Source organism: Musca autumnalis, unplaced genomic scaffold, assembly GCF_047663935.1.
Source record: "Musca autumnalis isolate F117 unplaced genomic scaffold, ASM4766393v1 scaffold_3, whole genome shotgun sequence".
NCBI classification, from domain to species: domain Eukaryota; kingdom Metazoa; phylum Arthropoda; class Insecta; order Diptera; family Muscidae; genus Musca; species Musca autumnalis.
Genome location: NW_027411866.1, coordinates 212355843 through 212378635, shown reverse-complemented (window position 1 = coordinate 212378635; position 22793 = coordinate 212355843). Strand labels below are relative to the sequence as shown.

At 37.2% G+C, this 22793-nt stretch overlaps 1 protein-coding gene across 1 annotated transcript in view; it reads right to left on the bottom strand.

Moving 5' to 3' along the window:
* The window catches only part of Mco1 (Multicopper oxidase 1), a 76628-nt gene that overhangs the window by 35444 nt on the left and 18391 nt on the right, over nt 1-22793 (bottom strand). The window contains exon 2 of the mRNA XM_073976490.1: nt 9733-10251. Within this exon, the coding sequence (XP_073832591.1) occupies nt 9733-10135 (403 nt within the window). The 5' untranslated portion in view covers nt 10136-10251. The remainder of the gene's footprint in view (nt 1-9732; nt 10252-22793) is intronic.

Below are 22793 nucleotides of genomic sequence, written 5' to 3'. Positions count from 1 at the left end.
CTCAAGAAGTATGGACTTGCCCCTGAAACAACTTTTACCATGGGAATTGTGGCAGTGAATGTAAGTAGCTTCAACAAAAATCAAAGTGATTTACTAGCAGGTCTTAATGTAAACTTATCCAAAATTTTGTGTGGGAGGTACGGGATCGAGTGGACAAATATAGTCCATATTCGAACCTTATCTATATCTGGTAGATATTATGAGAATGTGTAAATTATGGACCAAATCGGTCACTCCCATCAAGAGTTATCGTGCGCAAAATTTTTCCGAATATATTTGAACTTTTGTGGGGTAGGTACCTGAAGGAGTGGACCTATATGGCTTATCTACGAACTTAAACTAAGTTTCGAAACAATATTACGAAGGCCAAATTTTGGCCGGAATCGAAATTTCCGTTAGAGAATTATCTTGCGCTTCCACCCATGAACATGGTGTCATAGGGTTTGTTTTTCAACTTTCAGGCTATTTTTTCAGGAAGTATGGACTTGCCACTGAGGAAACTTGTATGTACTTTCGTATGGGGGACAGTGAATACAAGATGTTACAACAAAAACCAAGGCGATTCGAGAGCAGGTCCTGAACTGAACTTTTCCGAAATTTTGTGTGGGAGGTACTCGAAGGAATTTTCCGATTGAGTCCATATTGGAACCTCATCTAAGTCTGGTAGAAATTTCATAATGTGCAAAGTATGGACAAAATCGGTTACTCCCTTCAAGAGTTATCGTACGCACAAATTTTTCGAACATTTTCGAACTTTTGTGGGAGAGGTACCGGAAGGAGTGGACCGATATAATCCATCTTTGAACTTGAACTTAGTTTGGACAAAATATTACGAAAGCCAAATTTTGGACCGAATCGGCAGATCCGTTCGAGAGTTATCTTGCGCTCCAACCACTACACACGGTGTCATAGGGTTTTTTGTAACTTTCAGGCTATTTTCTCAGGAAGTATGGACTTGCCCCTAATGAAACTTACAGCTTGGTATAGAGGACAGCGAATTCAACTTGCGTAAACAAAAATCAAACCGATTCGAGACCAGGTCCTAAACTGAACTTTTCCGAAATTTTGTGTGGGAGGTACCCGAAGGAGTGGACCGATTGAGTCCATATTGGATCCTCATCTAAGTTTGGTAGAAATTACACGATGTGCAATGTATGGACCAAATCGGTTATTCCCTACAAGAGTTATCGTGCGCACAAGTTTTGCGACAATTTTTGAACATTTGTGGGGGAGGTACTTGAAGGAGTGGACCCATATGGCCCATCTTCGAACTTAGATTGAATCTGGACAAAATATTTCGATACCCAAAATTTGAACCGAATCGATTGATCCGTTCGAGAGTTATCGTGCGCACCAGCCAGACAGACAGACGGACGGACATTGCTAGATCTACTCAAAATTGTCTGAAGCGGATATCGTACAAACATACTTGGGGTCTAAAACCATTATTTCGATGAGGCACATTTTTGGTCGTATCAAAGTGTAAATACCCTCTTTAGCCTAAAGGCTGAGGGTATAAAAAGAAAGGCCTGAACAACCATTTTTTTGCATGTTCTTTTCGTTTTTTATTAAACCGCAGTAAAAGTACAAAAATGAGATTTTTTTTAAAGACCAAATATTCTACAAAAATTTTGATCAGAAGATTTTAGGTAAGATTCTCAAAGACAACTAATCGATATTTCCACCTTTTCATTGTCTTTTTAGACTTTTCGTTGTTCTAAAAAAATCTGATATTCCGAAAATAAAGCCGGTATCGCTTGAAGCCTAATAGAAATACCTAACACATGATACCTTAGATAGCGTTATCTCAAGAATGGTAACATCTTTTTTAAAGTAATAAAAACCATTTTTAATCCACAACTTCTACCTTAGCAGGTTTTTGCAAAGCCTTACCGGTTTTGAGAAAATTCCAAAAAACTGAACGTGGGCTAAAAAAATACCTTTGACCCCGAACAACTTTTTTTGCACACATGGGGGTCGCTCTCCACCAAAATGTTCAATACTTTTTAGACAAGATAATAACAAAAAATTCGTTTATAAACTATTAAAAAGCTTTCATAAAATACGAAAAGATCCTTTCATATAAGACCGGTAGACCTTCCTTCAACAAACCAAAAAGCTATCCTACAAAAACAAGCAATCTTCTTTTAAAACGACAAAACGGCCATCTTATAGAAGTCAGTAAAGTCTTCTATCAGGCTATTCATGAGTTTTTTTCAATAAAGGCAAAAAATAAGCTTGTGGAATACAAAAAAAAACAAGTAAAAGGTCGTTAAGTTCGGCCGGGCCGAAGTTTTTATACCCTCCACCATAAAATAGTCTTAATTAAAATGGAATAAACTTTTCGACAATGGATAGACTCCTACTGCCTCCCACTATTGATTAAATTACACTGTGAACACAAATGTCGGGGCAGAGATAATTCCTTTTGGAGATGAAAGCCTTTGGTGAGTTTATATTGAAAACCCCGAAGGACAGATGCGCCGTGAGTCGAACTTCCGCGTTATGTCGTGATGAAGTTTTTACAAGAGACCCGGTAAGCATTATATCTTTGTTTTTGTTTTTTTTTTGTAGAGCACTTAATCAATACTGAACAAAGATATAACGGTAGTTCCTGATGGCCCACAAAAATTTCATCACTTCATAACGCGGAAGTTCGACTCACGGTGGATCTGTCCTTCGGGGTTCATAACATACTCACCAAGGCCTTTCTTTCCCAAGAGGAATTTTCCGTGCCCCAAACTTTCACCTCCATTTTGTTGCACAGTGTTATCTAATCTAATATAAAATAATGTGTTCAGGTAGGTGTAAGGTACCACCTACGGGGCTATATCAAAGAGTCAACCTATCTTTAAATTTTTGGCGGAAAAGTTTTATAGCTGCAGGGAACTTCAAGAGTAAAATTGAGGGTAGTTTCATCAAAACAATGTAGACCCTCAAAAATGGACCCATGTTGACGAATTTTTCGTGACCACTGAAAATTCCCGAAAATCGGGAGGTACAGTTATATGGGTGGATATACCAAAACATGGACATATGTATATTGACGATTATTTTTAAATAGACAAAATTGTAGCTAAAATTCTCAAAATACCAATCATTACATCTAGTTCGGTTCAAAATTGCAGCAAAAATTCTCAAAATACCGAAAATCGGGAGATACCGTTATATGGGGGCTATACCATAACATGGACCTATGTTGACGATGTTTGGTAGAGATGTTTCATGGCCACTGGAAACCTCAAATTGCAAATTACAGCTAGTTCGTTTAAAAATTGTAGCTAAAATTCTCAAAATACCGAAAATCGGGAGGTACCGATATATGGGGGCTATACCAAAACATGGACCTATGTTGACGATGTTTCGTGGAGATGTTTCATGACCACTGAGAACCTCAAATTGCAAATTACAGCTAGTTCGTTTAAAAATTGTAGCTAAAATTCTCAAAATACCGAAAATCGAGAGGTACCGATATATGGGGGCTATACCAAAACATGGACCTATTTTGACGATGTTTGGTGGAGATATTTCATGACCACTGAGAACCTCAAATGTCAAATTGCCGATAGTTCGGTTACAAATTGTGGCTAAAATTCTCAAAATACCGAAAATCGGGAGGTACCGTTAAATGGGGGCTATTCCAAAACATTGACCTATCTTGACGATGTTTGGTGACGATATTTCATGACCACTGAGAACGTCATATGGCAAATTACAGCTAGTTCAGCTAAAAATTGTAGCTAAAATTCTCAAAATACCGAAAATCGGGAGGTACCGTTATATGGAGAATATACCAAAACATTGACCTATGCCCATATCCTTTGGGATATGAGTTTGTTGATCACTAGGAACCCTAAGTGCCAAATTGTAGCTAATTCGGTCTGCAAATGTGGCGAAGAACGTCAAAATACCTTAAATCCGGAGGTACCGTTATATGGGGGCTATACCAAAGAGTGGACCGATATAGTCCATCTTCGAACTTGACCTGCCTATGGTAAAAAGACCCTCGGGTGCAAAATTTCAGCACTCTATCTCAATTATTGCGGACGCTAGAGTGATTACAACAGACGGACAGACGGACAGACAGACGGACATGGCTAGATCGTCTTAGAATTTTATCCAGATCAAGAATATATATACTTTATAGGGTCGCAAATGATTAGTTCGATGTGTTACAAACGGAATGACAAACTTAATATACCCTCCATACAAGTAAAAAAGCATTAGGCACGGCGGAACTCTTTGTACCCTCCAACAAAAAATATTCTAAACGTTTAAGGAATAATTAATTTTCAAAATTGTATGTGGAGATTTTTTGAGCTCTGATAACCCTCAATACCTAATTTTAGCCAATTCGTTCAGGTGTAGAGAATTGTATAAAAACTGGGAACCATATATGCGAAAGGACATCCAATCTTACGCGAAAATGTGGATAATAAGTACACAAGTAAAAAAGTATCAGGCTTGGGCCAAAAGAGATATACCCTAAGCCTCTACTCAGTTATGTGGGTGGAGATTTTTTGAGCTCTGATAACCCTCAATACCTAATTTTAGCCAATTCGTTCAGGTGTAGAGAATTGTATAAAAACTGGGAACCATATATGCGAAAGGACATCCAATCTTACGCGAAAATGTGGATAATAAGTACACAAGTAAAAAAGTATCAGGCTTGGGCCAAAAGAGATATACCCTAAGCCTCTACTCAGTTATGTGGGTTCCGGCAGGTTTTTTGGAGCTTTTGGGCCATTATCTCATGAAGTAGCGAATACAATACAAGTTGTTACAACAAAAACCAAGGTGATTCGAAGTCTAAATTTTGGATCGATTCCGCTGATCCGTTCGGAAGGTATCGTCCGCTTCAGCCACAACACATGGTGTCATAAGGTTATTTTAAAACTTTCGGACTATTTTCTCAGGAAGTATGGACTTTCCCCTGAAAAAACGTGTACTGCCGTAATGGAGGCAGCGAAAACAAGTTGTTACAAAAAGAAGCAAAACGATTTGAGACCAGTAGTGAGATTCTGTAACTCATTTTTGCTGTTATCGATAATTGTCGGTAAAATTAAAATGCTTATAATTTCGATAATTATCGAAATTTTTCGGTAAGTTAACGATGCATGAAAAGTAGTCGCTAGCCTCTACCTACACAAACAGTGATGCCAACTTTTCTTTATGTTTTTAGCCATAATTTTCCGATTTAATTTTACCGATTTTTGTCGGTAATAGCAAAAATGAGTTACAGAATCCCACTACAGGCCTTAAACTGCACTATTCAAAAATTTGTGTGGGAAGTATTTTAAGAGGGAAGTATTTTAAAAAGTGGACTTAGATAGTCCATATTGGAACCTGATCTATGTCTCGTAGAGATATTACGATACGAAAAGTATGGACCAAATCGGTTACTCCCTTCAATTTTTCCGAACATTTTCAAACTTTTGTGGGGGGGGGGAGGGGGGGTACTTGAAGAAGTGAACCGATAATGTCTATCTTCGTACTTAAACTAAGTTTGGACAACATATTATGAACGCCAAATTTTAGACAGAATCGAATCAAAGCGATTCGAGAGCAGGTCTATACTGAACTTTTCGTAAATTTTGTGTGGGAGGTTCCCGAAGGAGTGGTCCATATTGGAACCTCATCTAGTCAGGTAGAAATTTCACACTTTGGTCAGCCCAAATTATGAGGGTATAAAAAACAAGTAAGAAAGTATCAGTCAGCTGTGGTGACGTAGCATCTGGCAAAAAAAAAAAAAAACAAACGCAATAATTATGCTGTAAATACGTGGAAGCTATAGGTACCGTAATGTGGGGCTATATTAAATCATTGACATATATGTACATACCAAAATAATTTAGTAGGAAAACTTCTGATTCATGTTGAACTCGAACAGGTCAATTTTTTTGAAACGCATTTAAGTGCATCGACAGTACAACCCAAATAAAAAATGGAAAAGTGGGATGTATGCCAACCATCTATAGGCTTCTTTCTCTGTTAGACCCCCATCAACCCCCAAAATTTCGTGTAGATCCGATCAAAATTTCGTAGTGTGATTGCACAAAAATGGAAAAAGGGATGCATTACCGACTATTGCGATATCTCTGTTGTTTGACCACCTATGACAACCTACTTCTTCACATTGTTGTAAAGGTGATATTTTCTACATTCCTTGCCAGGTTTTGCTTTCGATATACCTCCTACAGAAGGGAGATATTAACTTTGAAATAAAACGTTGGTCTTTCTTCCAAATATTTTTTTGTCACATTCCGACTCCTGAATAATATCCGACCATTATCAAAAATCAAAAGATTTTTTCCTCTGTGGGACCCCCAATAACCCCCAAAATTTCGTGACGATCCAATTAAAATTGCGACCTGTAGCGTGATTTCCAAAAAAGTGGAAAAATGAGATGTATTACCGACTATTGCGATATCTCCGTTATTTGGATACCTACGCCAACCTGCTTTACATCATTGTAATGATGGGAATTTTTACTTTCATTGTCAGACTTTGCTTTTGGAAGATCCCGAACCAAAGCTGTGATATTCGTCATTATTAAAAAAATCGCAAAAATGAAAAGTTGTGTTCTATTAGCGGCTTTTGCGATATCTTCGTTGTTTGACCACCTACGACATCCTATGTAACATCGTTGCAAAGGTGATATTTTCTACCTTCATTAGCAGGTCTTGCGTTTGATAAACCCCTTTTAGATGCGGAGATATTCGCTTTGAAATAAAACGTTGACTTTTTCTCCAAATAAGTTTTTTGCCCATTCCGACCCTGAATATTATCCGACCATCACCAAAATCAAAAGGCGTCTTCGTCTGTGCGACCCCCATTAACCCTCAAAATTTCGTGACGATCCGATTAAAATTGCGACATGTAGCGTGATTTCCAAAAAAGTGGAAAAATGGGATGTATTACCTACTATTGCGATATCTCCGTCATGTGACCACCTACGCCAACCTACTTTGCATCCCTGTAAAGATCATAGTCAGACTTTGTTTTTGGAAGATCCCCAACCGAAGCTGTGATATTCGTCATTATTATTAAAATCGCAAAAATAAAAAGTTGGGTTCTTTTAGCGGCTATTGCGATATATTCGTTGTTTGATCACCTACGAGAACCTATTTTACATCATAAGAAAGGCGATATTTTCTACTTTCATGGCTAGGTTCTGCTTTTGGTATACCTCGTATAGAAGCTAAGTTATTCGCTTTTGAAGAAAACGTTGTCTTTTTATCCACATAAGTTGTTTGCCCATTCCGACCACTAAATATTATCTGACCATCACCAAAATCAATAGGCTTCTTCCCCTCCGGGACCCCCATCAACATGCAAAATTTCGTGACGATCCGATCAAAATTGCGACCTGTAGCGTGATTACAAAGTTTAGAAGGACAGACGGACAGACGGACGGACTGACGGACGGACACACATAGCCAGATCGACTCAGCTCGTCGAGACATTCATTTTGGAATATATAAGTATGGGTCTACGACCATTATTTCGATGCGTTACAAATTTTTTGGCCAAAACCAACTTATAATACCCTCCCAACATAGTGGTGTAGAGTATAAAAATTAAAAACGATCCGAGAGGAGTTCTTAAACATCACTTGTTCCCAATTTTGTTTGAAAGCAACACGAAGGAGTGGAATGATATAGTCCACATTGCAACCTGATACATGACTATATCAAATAAAACGATGTGCAATGTTTAGGCCAAACCGAAATTCCATGCGAAAATTGTCTTGCGGATTTGCCATTTTAGTTAGTGCCATCAGGATTTCTTGGAGATTTTATGCCATTACATCAGCAAGCATGGACTTGCTCCCGAAAAAAATTGTACCGTCGGAAAGAGAGCCGCAAGGACAACCTACTTAAAAGAATTCCAAAACTTTCCGAAAGTAGCTCCTAAAATTCACTTTATCCGATCTTATCAATGTGTATATACCCTTTCTAGCTTAAAGACTGAGGGTATAGTTACGCTAAATTAGCTGCAAACTGCACAATAAGTCATGTCATAACCCAAGAGTTCATTCATGAAACGAATTCTCACGTTTGCTGATTATATAACTGGAATATAGAAGACTGCATTTAATAGTACACTACACGTGTATATGCATACTATAATTAAGTGGATATATTTTCGTGCGGAAATAATAAAGAAGCTATTATGATACAACGATTAACTCTCACGTCTAGTCGATTATTAACCACAGTCTATCTCTTAACTTTATACTCCGAATGTTCTACAGATAATCTTTTGTCTTTGAAATTTGGCAATTTTGTTTTTGTCACTGAAATTACCCTGTCACGTCATTCCATTTGTGAGTTATTATTATCTCATTAATTATGCATATTAAAATAATTAACACTCAAATATGAAATGTGTTTAAATAAAGTCGATATTTGTAGTCGTTATTATTGTTGTCTGTGCTTGTTATTAAAATATTTAAATTAATTTTTTGTGTTGAGTACTGTTTTGTTTTGTTTCCAATACGCAAGTTATGGTTGACTTCAATTTTAGAAATATTAAATTGAAAAAAAAAAAAAACAATAATAATAATTACATTTTTGTCATAATTATAATAACAGTTGTAAATAACTAAAATACAGAGTAACTAATTTTAATTCTTTTCGGTTGAAATGGTCAATTTGATAAAATAATTGTAATTGTTGAAGGGGGCACATTAGGGTTAAGACTTTTTGACATTTTTTCTCAAACACGATTTCCTGTAGTGAGAATGAATGGACTTTCGCCTATTAATGCCTAAAATTACATTCATTCCATTTTATTATAAAACAGGATCCGCACAAATAACTTCGAAACAATTTTTGAGACAATTGTATGAAATAAAAAAAATCCTGAAAAAGTTATTTCCTGTTGTACGAATAAATGTCATTTTGCCTTTTAACGACAAAAAGTTATTTTCCATTTAAATATTAAAAAGGTCCTGCAAAAACTCCTTTTACATTTTATGATATATGAAATCATGTTATATGTAATATAAAAGTATACATATATACATAATATATAATACAATGATAAAATTAGTGAGAAACAAACGGTTATTCCATTTTGGTTGTGTCGTTTGCCCCTACGCCTTGTTCAGTTCAGTTAAATATCTCGGTGAAGTGACTTCAAAAAATTGTCAAAAGTTCTGAAAAATAAAAACTTTAAAAGCTTTTTGTGCGGAACTACATATTTTTATCGAATCACTTCATAATTAAGATTTTATGTAATCTTGGGTAAAAAGTCATCAAAATATCATACAGGGATACGAGGTTGTAAAAAAGTCATAACCCTAGGGCACATATTTTCTACCAACTTGCAAAGCCTTTATTCCGTTCAATAATATGGGAATTCCCCCAGGCTAAAAAAATTTCATTATGCTAAAACTTCCAGCCAAAACCAACCTTTATAATCACTTGCAGTTTCGTTGTTGTATACTTTTGTTACAATTTCTATTGTCTATAAATCAAATTCCCCGGTAATTTTCCATAACAACCAAAAAATGTAAACTCATAAAAACAGAAGTAAACAAAAAAACTATCGGAAACTACATAAACAAAAGTAAATAAATCTCAAAACAAATAAGACAATAAAATTCAAATTAATTTGAATTGAAAATGCGCCATTAATTAAGGCATTAACGTTGTCTTTTAACGAAAGCGAAATGCAATAAAAAACAACAAAACAAAAACAACAATAGCAAACGACAATACTTACCAATATTTGTTTCATTCTCCAGCGTTGTAAGAGGTGTCACAATTTCTGGAACTGCGGTTGATATGGACAATGGAGATGCCATTGATGCTGCGGGCGCAGCTGCTGACGATACAGAGGCTAAAGTTAATGGCAATGGTGATGATGAAGATGATGACTTTGCATTATTTAATGATGTTAATGTTGTGGTTGTTGTTGTTGCATTTGCCAGCAATGTTGCTGCTCCAACAACATGGCTCTGAGTACCAACAACAACAAGTAACATAAATACCACCAACAGCCATAAATCTTTCCAACTGATCATCTTACGCTGAACTGACATCCAACCATTGACGCCATTGTTAGTCGTAGACAAATACTTGAGGCATTTTTGGTTGCAATGATTCCGCTGTTTTATCACAGACATGCTGACATAATTAAACGATCGAAGTCAGATAAATCAGAAAAAACACACACAACAGAAATGAGCGTCAAATGACTTGTCACTACGTTAAAAAGAGCCAGACAAACGACAGACACACTCTGGAAATATAAAGAAAAAAAAAAACACAAAACATCATATATTAATTATCATATTTTGAAGAATTGCAACAAATTTCAAAGTAATAAAAATATTTGTTTTTTTAAGAATTCCCAATAACATTCTTAGAACCAGTATTTTTATTTATTGGTAGAAATAGTCACGTATACACGTAGTTAAACTTTGATGTAGTTCCTGCTATTACGTTTACGCTTAAAACATATTTTCTCAAAGAGACGTCTAGTAAGGAAACATCCGTTGAAGCCAGGTAAGGATGCCAGTAAAGGTGAATCGTACAGACCGAATTCCCTTAGCAAAGACCCTAGAGTCCTCTAAGTGCCAGAATTAGTGCCAGCAGGATAACAGCGCATCTCACATAGTAATCGAGGACTCAACAAGTAAAGTCCATACTTCTTGAGAAAACAGCCCGAAAGTTGTAAAAAGTCATACGGTACCATATGTAGCGGCTGGAGAGTACTACGAACTGAGGAACCGATTTGGTCCAAAATTTGGCCTTAGTCATATTTTGTCCAAACTTAGATTCAATTCGAAGATGGGCAATACCGGTCCACAATTTCCGGTACATCCCATACTGGTCCAAATGTTGTACAATGACCCAATGAAATGCATACTGAGCGCGCTATCTATCGAAAAGGTATGATTTCCAAAATAAGATCCACTTACATGAAGAACCAAGTCGGTCCATTCCTTTAAGTATCTCCTCCGCAACACTTTCGAACTTCAATCCAAATCCACATTTTTGTCGGCAAACTCAAATGTCCGAAAAGAGCCACAAAATTCTGAGACCCTAAATACATTCGATCTGTCCGTAGGCGAAAGTTTAAATTCACATAGGCTGAGGGTATATCTCTGTCGACCAAGCCGACTTGTACGTTCATACTAGTTTTGGTTTTGGTTTTTGTTTTTTTTTTTTTTTTGTTTTGAATTTTGTGCCGGCGGGGTTTTTTTTATCGTTTTGGCAATTATTTCAGCAAGTATGGACTTGCGCCCCAAAAAATTGTACAGTCATAAAGGGAGCCGCAAGACCCTAGAGTCCTCCAAAGTGCCAGAATTAGCTATCCAGTTGCCGATCGCCAGCATGGGTTCCGTATGCAACACAGCACGACAACAGTGCATCTCACATAGTAGTCGAGGACTCAACAAGTAAAAAAGTATCAGTAGGCTTTGGCGACAGAGATATACCCTCAGCCTGTGCGGATTGAAATATTTTTTTTCCTAAAAAAAATTATGTATTTAGGGGGGATTAAAGCTCAAAAATGTGCGGGGATATCGATAGATAGGGCTTTTTTTATCACACTAGAATACACTAGGAAAACCTTCGCTAAAAATGTCCAAAGGATCCTCCAACAGACCCTTAACCACACCAAAATGTTGAACATTTGTGTGGGTGGTACCACGAGGATAGGACAGATATGGCCCAAATTTGATCATAAACTAAGTTTCGACAATGGACCAAATCGGTTGCTGCGTCTATGAGAAATCGCACGTACTTTTGTGGGGGAGGTACCGGAAGGAGTGTAATATTACAATATACAAAGTGTGGGCGAACGCAGTATTCAGTTCGAGCTCTCCAGCCACAGCATATGGTGTCATAGGGGTTTTTAAACCTTTCGGGCTGTTTTCTCAAGCAGTATGGACTTGCCCCTGAAAAAACTTTTACTGTCGTAATTAAGGGCATCGAATGCAAGTTGCTTCAAAACAAATCAAAGTGATTCGAGAGCAGGTCTTAAAGTGAATTTATCCAAAATTTTCTGTTTGAGGTAACCGAAGGAGTGGACAAATATAGTCCATATTCGAACCTGATCTATATATGCTAGATATATTAGAATGTGTAAAGTATGGACCAAATCGGTCACTACCATCAATAGTTATCTTGCGTAAAAAAAATCCGAACATTTTTGAACTTTCGTAGGGGAGGTACCAGAAGGAGTGGACCGATTTAACTCATCTTCGAACTTAACCTAAGTTTGGACAAAATATTACGAACGCCAAATGTAGGACCGAATCGGTTGACCGTTCGAGAGTTATCGTGTGCTCCAGCCAGACAGACAGATAGAGAAACGGACGGGCAAGGCTATATCAACTACAAATTGTCTGAAACACATTTCGTCTAAATATACTTGGGGTCTAAAACCATTATTTCGATGAGGCACTTTTTGACCGTATGAAAGTGTATATAACCTCGTTAGCTTAATGCTGAGGCTATAAAAATGTCAAAAAATCCTCGAACAGACCCTTTACCACATAAAAAAGTTGAACATTTGTGTGGGTGGTACCACAAGGATTGGACAGAAATGGCACAAATTTGATCATAAAATAAGTTTCGACAATATTTAGAAATCCAAAGTTTGGACTAAATCGGTTGCTGTGTCTATGAGAAATTGCACGTGCCATTTTAGCGAATATTTTCGAACTTCGAATTTCACCTAATATTCGAAGGATTATTATTTTATCCAAAGGGTGGACGAACGCAGTATTCGGTTTGAGCTCTCCAGTCATAACATATGGTGCCATAGGTTTTTTTTTAAACATTTCGGGCTGTTTTCTCAAGAAGTATGGACTTGCCCCTGAAAAAACGTTTACTGTCGTAATTAAGGGCGGCTTCAACAAAAATCAAAGTGATTCGATAGCATGTCTTAAAGTGAACTTATCCGAAATTTTGTGTGTGATGTACCCGAAGGAGTGGACTAATATTGTCCATATTCGAACCTGATCTGTATATGCTAGGTATATTTGGATGTGTAAAGTATGGACCAAATCGGTCACTCCCATCAGAGTTATCATGTTGACAATTTTTCTGAACGTTTTTGACCTTTTGTAGGGGGAGGGAACCTGAAGGAGTGGACTGATATGGCTTATCTTCGAACTTAAACTATGTTTGCATAAAATATTACGAAGGGCACATTTTGTATCGAATCCGCTCGAAAATTATCTTGCGCTCCAACCACTACACACGGTGTCATAGGGTTTTTTTTGTAACTTTCAGGCTATTTTCTCAGGAAGTATGGACACGCCCCTGATGTACCCGAAGAAGTGGATTGAGTCCATATTGGAACCTCATGTTAGTCTGGTAGAAATTTCACCATGTGCAAAGTATTGGCCAAATCGGATGCTCCCTTCAGGTGTTATCGTGCGCACAAATTTTCCGAACATTTCCGAAATTTTGTGGGGAAGGTACCGGAAGGAGGGGACCTAGCCCATCTTCGAACTTAACCTAAGTTTGGGCAAAATATTACGAATGCCAAATTTTGGACCGAATCAGTTGATCCGTTCGAGAGTTATCGTGTTCTCCATCCAGACAAACAGACGGGCGGACAGTGCTAAATCAACTCCAAATTGTCTGAAACACATTTCGTCCAAACATACTTGGGGTCTAAAACCATTATTTCGATGAGGCACATATGCCCTCGTTAGCATAAATACTGAGGGTATAACCAGATCAAGGCGTGAAATAGAACAGTGATAGTGCGGCTTGATTTACTAAACGTCCATTTTACTGATCTTGCCATTTTACATTTTTCAACTGAGGAATATGCAAATATCCGCCACTAAATTTACGGCCACTCAGTTCTCAAATGGATGGCAGAGGTAAGAACTGAGTTGAATGTAATGGTTGATGGTAGCAGATTTCTACAACAAACTACCTCAAGATACTAGGGGTCACATCATCATGTTCATGTGGTCCACGCATGCCATACCTGTTTGCGACAAGCTGAGTTATAGGGAAAAGGTAAGCCATGCGGCGCCAGTATGGTCCTCGAATATAAATCCAATGCGATGGACAAATATTCAAATCTGTCAGAATGCCACCCTTAGAACTCGAACAGGGTGCCATCCATCTACATGAGAAGACAAGGATTCCTAAAGTTCAGCAACACAGTTGCATGCTTGCGTTGAAGTACTTGCCCGGGTGTTACCATGAGATCCATCCTAATCACCTGGACCATTTGGGCATGTCAGGAGGGATCTGCATCATCTAGGATGGGAGATTCAGTGTTACAAGAGAGAACCCCTAGATCAACAAGCCTATCAAGTAGGTTTAAATAGCGTTCACACGGATGCAGTCGCAGATACCATAAATAACTGTCGTGTCCTCCATCTATCGCAGCTGAGGAGCTTCAGCTGCCTCGACAAACCAGAGTAGTTTGGTGCAGCCGTCTGAATTCCTATAGTGCAAGGATAGATGATACCGTGCAAAACATACTGCACCTTTTCAACTGCCCTGCCAACCCACTCAGCTAACTCCAGAAAATTTGTGGTTACATCTCATCGAAGCCGCCACATTCCTAAAACTGGAGATAGACCCAGATCCATATTAAACAATTCCAATTAACAATTAATTCGGTAAAAAATGTGACTAAGATCTTCAAAAAATCGTATATGAGGGCTTATATGAGTGCTACACCAAAACGTGGACCTATACAGTCTAATTTTTGCAAGGGACGTTTTACCTTCAAAATACCGAACATTGGGAGGGATCGTTCTATGGGGGCTATATGAAGAGGTGGATCTATTAGAACATATTTCAGTTGAAAAGTTGTATACCCCCAACGAAGACCAACCACTAAATTTCACCAATTTATCGAAAATCGGTTGGTAACATTCTATGGGTGCCATACATATGTCTGCGCTAACGAAGTCTGAATACCAAATTTTGGCCATTTCGGTGGGATATTGAGGCCACAACCTTCAAATGAAGACGTGGATCTATAGCGACCAATTTCAGGTGGAAAGTTTTATACCTTCAATGAAAACTAAATACCAATTTTCAGCCATTGCACAGTGGATCCACTTGTATGGAGAAAGTGGCCAAAAATATTTAGAGTATAAAAATCAAGCCAATGCGCCGGTTACAGCTTTGTGCTGCTGCGAAGAGTGTTTTAAGAAACCACGAGCGTAACATTCTCCCCCCTTTCACCTCTGGAGGCGTTATACGCTAAAAATAGTTTTCTGCTGTTAATACAAAATGACATGAACAAAGGTCCCGATTATCTTTAGATGCAAAAATAGGCTTGGGGAAACAAAACCATCTCCAAAACAACATAAATTCCAACCAATTTAGCGGATTAAAAAAATCAATATTTTTGTCTGAAAATTTGTAACATTTTTAATATAGATCTTACAGCGTTCTTCCTGGAAGGCTCGTACCGCCAACGTAAGACAAATTTGGAAGAAGATTTCTTCATCTTGCCACTGATGCCAATAATGTTAATGTACGTGGTCAGATAACAGAGTTATACGCTAATATATCCATGGCAGCTGATTTTAATACTCAATAATCTTAAACCCATGACCTACTTTGGAAAATTATTCCCGAGGTGGGCACTGGTGGGCATCATGAATAAAACCTTAGGTCAAATTTAAGTATATGATCGAATTGACTAGAATTCCACAACACGCTAAAACGCTATTTTTTTAATGAAAACTAAGCTATTACCTCCTCCTTCAAAATCAAGAAAATCGGTTCAGTAATTTTGTAGATGTAACACATTTTAAAAAATTTACGCGGTCAAGTCTTTGGTCCCCAAATAAGTAGGTAAGGTCAGAGACACAACCACAATTGTCTCGCAAATTAATTTCCAAACCGATACATTCGTAATTATTGTAAATATAGCATTTTTAAAGAAATTGGGTATGGGGGAAGTACCCCGCCCCTTCCGAAACACAACAAAATATGTAGTCTATTTTCACCGGGGGACATGCCTGTACATTCCATGACAATTTCAGGAAAATCAGTTTAGTAGTTTTTGTAGAAAAGATTAGATTTAAAAAATGTGGGCGTAAACGTGGGCGTGTTCTCAACTGATGCCATTGCCAACGAACGACATTTGATTTTTATTTATATAGATTTGTGTTTGTAATGCAGCTTAATCTCAGTTTTGTTATTTTTAAATTTTAACAAGTAAAAAAAGTACAAGTCGTCTTCGCCATCTGATGTACCCTCAGCCTGTGACATAAGGAAATGACGCAAACCCAGTATAGGTTGTTTTTCCAAACATCACGGTTCTAATAAGCACTGCGGGAACTGTATGACATAAAGTTTAAAATTTATCCGCGAACACGCCTGAAATTGGGCGAGGTACCAGAAAAAGGGGCCGATCTTCGAATTTGGTATAAGTTTGCAAGAACAATTACGATGCGCAAAGATTGTACCATTTTAGGTGGTCACCGTAGATTAAATAAAAGACAATATGTCGGGAAGCATAGACATTCCCACGAAAGACATATCGCTGTCAAAAGAAGTACTTTGTCTAAAAATTTGCAATCGATCAGGCCTTAGATTGCACTTTAACTATGTTTGGACAAAATAATATGAACGCCACATTTTGGACCCAATCGGTTGATCCGTTCGAGAGTTATCGCTCCAGCCAGACTGACAAAACCGGATTTCGTCCAAACATACATGGGGTCTAAAAGCATTATTCATGAAGCACATTTTGCCCATATGAAAGTGTTTATACTCTCGTTAGCGTAAATGCTGAGGGTATTAAAACAACAAGTTTTTAAAGTGGGAAGTCGTTCAAATTGATTTACTTTGAAGAAAGGCAGAGAAAATTATAGTTTTGGTCAAGGCCACTCGCCCCCAGCAATTCTCTTACTTCTTTGTATTGAAACAAAGAACTCTTTCCCAATTTTGTGACGACACAAGCACGCGTGTTTTCGTTATCACGCGTTAGCACGCGTTTTCGTTATAAGGACAATATTCTCCACATGGTTATGGCGTAGTGTTTTTTGGTTATAGCTCTAATATCCATACCATTTTTTGTATCATTTTCAGGGATGAATGCGCTCCTTTATGAAGGTACGAAATTTATAGAGCCTTACCTCACATGATCTCAGATGCAGTCCTTTCAAATATCACCTCATATTGTGCCGTTTGCTAAAAATAGTTTGATTGCTAAATCCATACATACTGATTTAACGTAAATCCGTAACCTCTAAGAAATATTTATTAATACATCAATTTTAATCTATACTTATGCCACGTTTGTTTCTGAGGGAACAATTATTTTTGTATTTTTTTTTTTTTTTTGTTTCGCTAAACGATCAGATATTATTAAATGAAAGCAAAAACGTGTCATCATTAATATTCCAAAATGCATTCCATGACAAGTAATTTCAATTATTGTTCGATCACACTTCAAAAATCCACTGATTTCAGCAAGAGATTATTATGCACATTCGTGGAAAACCATATTTTATGCATTTCGATCATATTCGTGATTGTTGAGCAGTAGCGATAAAAATTAACGTTTTATTTTATTATAATCGAGTAATACATATGGGAAATTCCATCAAATGAGCGTCATATGAATTTTGAATTCTTTTAATACAAAATAAAGCACTATTTAAAATACATGTTTATTTATTTGTTTGTCGAAAATAAAATATCACGGTTAATATAGCGTAGGGAATGAACTATTTGAACAGTTGCTGTAATATCTGTGACGATCATAATAAAAACGAACAAACATGCAAATAAGATATCTAAATTCAGTGTCAAACAAGACGACAAGGTCATTTCATAGTTAAAACATAAATAAATAGAACATAACATACAGTTAGACAACAAATGTATTGCAAAGGCCAAAATTGTAAAAAAATCATATTAATTGTTTGTTTATGGTAACAACTTATGTAAAAACTATACGGTTTTTTGTGCATAATTCTTGCTATTGGTTCTCGGAACAATATTCCGTCAAAATATACAAAGGTTTTTTGCGATTTATAACAAATGCGGACTAAAATAAGAATTATCTAAAGGGTGTTTTCTTAAGCCCGATAGAACTTGAAACTGTAAAAAATAACACAAAAAATTAAATTATAATCATTTTTTTTTATTCGAAAGATCTATACGTGACTTTAACATTTGAAAATGATTTCGGGCATATGGGCACCGCGGCTGTTCTTGACGAAGTGCATTCTGGACGTCCAATTTTTGGCCACTTTTTCGAGCACTCCTGGCCGTATGTCACGAATAACACGAACAATGCTGGCCTCCAAGGCATCAATTGTTGCTGGTTTATCAGCATACACCAGTGACTTCACGTAGCCCCACAGGAAATAATCGAGAGGTGTCAAATCGCATGACCTTGGAGGCCAATTTACAGGTCCACTTCTCGAAATCAACTTATTGCCAAATTTTGATTTCAATAAGTAGATAGTTGCGTTCGCCGTATGGCACGTATCGCCATCCTGTTGAAACCACATCTCCTCCGGATCAATGTCATCCATATTTTCAAACAAAAAATCATTGATCATGGTGCGGTAACGATCTCCATTGACCGTAACGCGAGCTCCGGCCTCATTTTTGAAGAAATAAGGTCCGATGATGCCACCAGCGTGAAAACCGCACCATACGGTGCATTTTTCTGGATGTAATGGAGTCTGTAGGGTCTCTTGTGGATTGGTCTCACTCCATATGCGGCAATTTTGCTTATTAACAAACCCGTTAAGCCAAAAATGCGCCTCATCGCTGAACGCCATACAAATGACGAAGTCGTCTATAAGTTGCGCGAATCGACGACTGATTTTCAAAGTAAATTTGGATAATTTCGTAGCGTTGTTCAAGCGTGAGTCTATTCATGATGATTTTTCAGAGTATACTGAAACAAATAAAAAAAAGTTTAATCAAAATTTAATTTTTTGTGTTACTTTTTACAATTTTAAGTTCTATCTAGCTTAAAAAAACACCCTTTACTATTTGAGGTGACAATAAATGTATTGCAACGGGAAAAGCAGTACTATAAAATTAATATTTTTTGTAAATTTTTGGAGTCATAATGTATTACGAGTATGTATGACTTTTGCGGCTAATAATGGACTAACAGTACTTAATGTGATAAAGTTCAGTGATAATAAAAGCCGTCTAGCTGATGGCCTTAGTGGCCAATGCTGCCTTCTTATTAACTTTGTATTTACTACTAGTTAATATAATAAATAAAATAAAAGCCGTCATGGAGGGTCTTCATACAGGTAAAAAACGCAAGGGACCATATTAAGAATACACAATGGCAAATCGGCCTCAGACAAGTATGCAAAGAATGAATATTTGACTCAATATGTATTGTCGGATAATGGAACAAAGCAAAACAGTCCGATTTTGGCTTGGAAAACATTAAAATACTTCTGGTAACTATAGGGAAAAATAGACCATCAGTGTAGTATTATGAAACGACCTGCAGCAAAACTCTCTTTCCTCTGTCAATATTATTGGAATGACTTCATTATTACTAAATGGATAAAACTCGAAAAAGGTCCTCCAACGAAAGATCAAGATTTAATAAAAATCGGAGAACCAGTACCCTTAGAGTGTAAAATGCCGAGCCTTAATTTTTGGTTTAACTAAGCTCATTAAAGCTCCAATGAATGTCCAAAGTGGATAGACGGATAGACAACTAATTAAGGAACACACATTTGGTAATTCTGCCAAAAACCATCGATTTGGTAATTTTTGCAATACTTTTATTGTCACCCCAAATAGTAGTTCATTTTTTTAACGGAATTTTTATAAATCGCAAGTAAACCTTGCATCTTTTGACGGAATATTGTTTTGGAGACCAATAGCAAGAGACTGTAAAAAACTGTCTATTTTGTACACAATTTGTTGCCATAAACGAGCAATTAATATGAAATTTTTTACAATTTTGGTCTTGCAATACATTTGTTGTCTAACTGTATTTATGCATATACAAAAGTTCATCTTCGTTCGGGAGGAGAGAAAAAAGGGGTTATGCCGCAACAAAGTTTGCTACAAGATTATATTTTTAGTTCAATGATATGAAAACTGCTAATTCTTTTCATTTACAGAGAGGTTTTGTGCCCGAAATATAATGGAAAGTGGCTAGCATTTCTGAGGAACTTAAATCCCATTTAAAATGTCTAACGTTATTGCCAGATATATGCTGTGTACAATAGGGTTATGAATTTTTGATTTTTTTAAATGATTTCCTGTAGTGAGAATGAATGAACTTTGCCTATAAATGCCTAAAATAACATTCATTCCATTTTATTATGCAACAAATAAAAAAGTATCAGTCGGCTATGCCGACAGAGATATACCCTCAGCCTATGTGAATTGAAGCTTTCATTTACGGTCAGATCGAATGTATTAAGGGTCTTTTCAGTATTTTTTGGCCTTTTTTTGGAAACTTGAACTTGCCGCCGAAAATGCGGATTAAAATTAAACATCAAACGTGTTGCAGAGGAGGTGCTTAAAGGAATGGACCGACATAATCCATTAACGAAGTGGATCTTATTTTGGGAGCCATATCTTTTCGATAGATATCGCGCCCACCAATCATTTCAGTGCGTCATCGTATAACTTTGCCAGTGAGCATGGACTTGTCCACGGAAAACATAATATCGCTGTAAACAGGACCACAACGAATAGCATCGGTTTGACAGACCTTAAACTGCACTTAGACACAAATGTTGAACTTTTGTGGGGGATGTACCCTAAGGTATTTTTGAAGTTAAACTAAATTTGAAAAAATATTAGGAGATCCAAAGTTTGGACTAAATTTGTTCAAGAGATATCGTGCATACCATTTAAGTGAAATTTTTTGTAAATATTGTGGACCGGTATTGCCCATCTTCGAACTAAAACTATGACAAAATATGACGAAGGCCAAATGTTGGACCAAATCGGTTTATCAGTTCGAGAGTTACCGTGCTCTCCAGCCACTTCATATGTTCACCATAGGAGCTTTTACGTATTTTACCATAATAAATGCAAGTTGCTTCAACAAAAATCAAAGTGATTCAAGAGCAGGTCTTCATTTTGTGTGATAGATACCCAAAGGAGTGTACATATATAGTCCATATTCGAACCTGATCTATATCTGGTAGATATATTAGGATTCGTAAAGTATGGAACAAATCGGTCACTCCAATCAAAAGTTATCGTGCGCACAATTTTTCCGAACATTTTTGAACTTTTGTGGGGGAGGTACCTGAAGGAGTGGATCGATATGGCTTATCTTCGAACTTAAACTAAGTTTGCACAAAATATTACGAATTCCACATTTTGGCAGATCCGTACCAGAGTTATCTTGCGCTCCAACCACCACTACCCACGGTGTCATAGGGTTTTTTTTTTGTAATTTTCAGGCTTTTTGCTCAGGAGCTATTGTTACAACAAAAATCAAAGCGATTCGAGAGCAGTTCCAAAACTGAACTTTTCCGAATTTTTGTGTGGGAGGTACCCGAAGAAGTGGACCGATTAACCATATTGGAACCTCATCTAAGTCTGGTAGAAATTTCACGATGTGCAAAGTATGGGCCAAATCGGTTACTCCGTTCAAGAGTTATCGTGCACACAAATTTTCCGAACATTTTCGAACTTTTGTGGGGGAGGTACCGGAAGGAGTGGGCCGATATAATCCATCTTCGAACTTAAACTAAGTATGGACAAAATATTACGAAAGCCAAATTTGTAACCGAACCGGTTGATCCGTTCGAGAGCTATCGTGCGCTCCAGCCAGCCAGACAGACAGACGGTTCTAAATCAACTTCAAATTGTCTGAAACGGATTTCGTCCAAACATACTTGGGGTCTAAAACCATTATTTCAATGAGGCACATTTTGCCCGTATGTTAGCATAAATGCTGAGGGTATAATAAGAAGAATTGTATTGGCTAACAGATGCTACTTTGGTTTAAGTAAACAGTTTAAAAACAAAGACTCATCTCGTCAAACCAAAATAACGCTCTGCAAAACACTGATACTACCCGTGCTGATGTATGTCTCCGAAGCGTGGGTACTTGGCAAGCAGACATGGCAGTGCTTAGTGTGTTTGAGAGAAAAATTCTTCGAAAGATATAGACGTCGCATGAAGCACGAGCTGTATCTGCTATACAACGACATCTGTATAGTTAAACGTATCGAGAAGCAACGATTGCGTTGGCTAGGCCATATCATAAGTATGAGCGATGATAAACCCGCTGAAAAGGCGTATAAATACGGACCGGTGCACGCAGAATTGGCAGGCCAAGGAATAGATGGCGCAAACAAGTGAATGAAGAGATGAGAAGGCGCGGTATTACAGAGAACGAAGCAACAAATAGAAAGAATTGGAGATCTTTTCTCAGTTCGGCCTATGGAACAAATATTCTGTAATGGGCCAGCTAAGTAAGTAATCCGCAAAAACTTCTCAGGTGTAAGCGGTTTCCATTTAAATTTGGACTTCTATTTCTCAAAAATGGTAAAACCTACGAAAATATTTTAGAGGTCAATCTTGTAGAAAATTTTCACAGCTACAACATTTTCTCTAATTCCATTCGATAAAACTTACGGTTTCCAAGCAAAATCGTGAAACCTACGAAAATATTTTAGAGGTCAATCTTGTAGAAAATTTTCACAGCTACAACATTTTCTCTAATTCCATTCGATAAAACTTACGGTTTCCAAGCAAAATCGTGAAAACCTAAAAAGCTCCTAAAAATTTGAGTTTTGATCGGGTTTTATTTAAAAAGCGGTCCAGTGATTTTTTGTTTGTTTTTTATTTTTCACACATATGAAC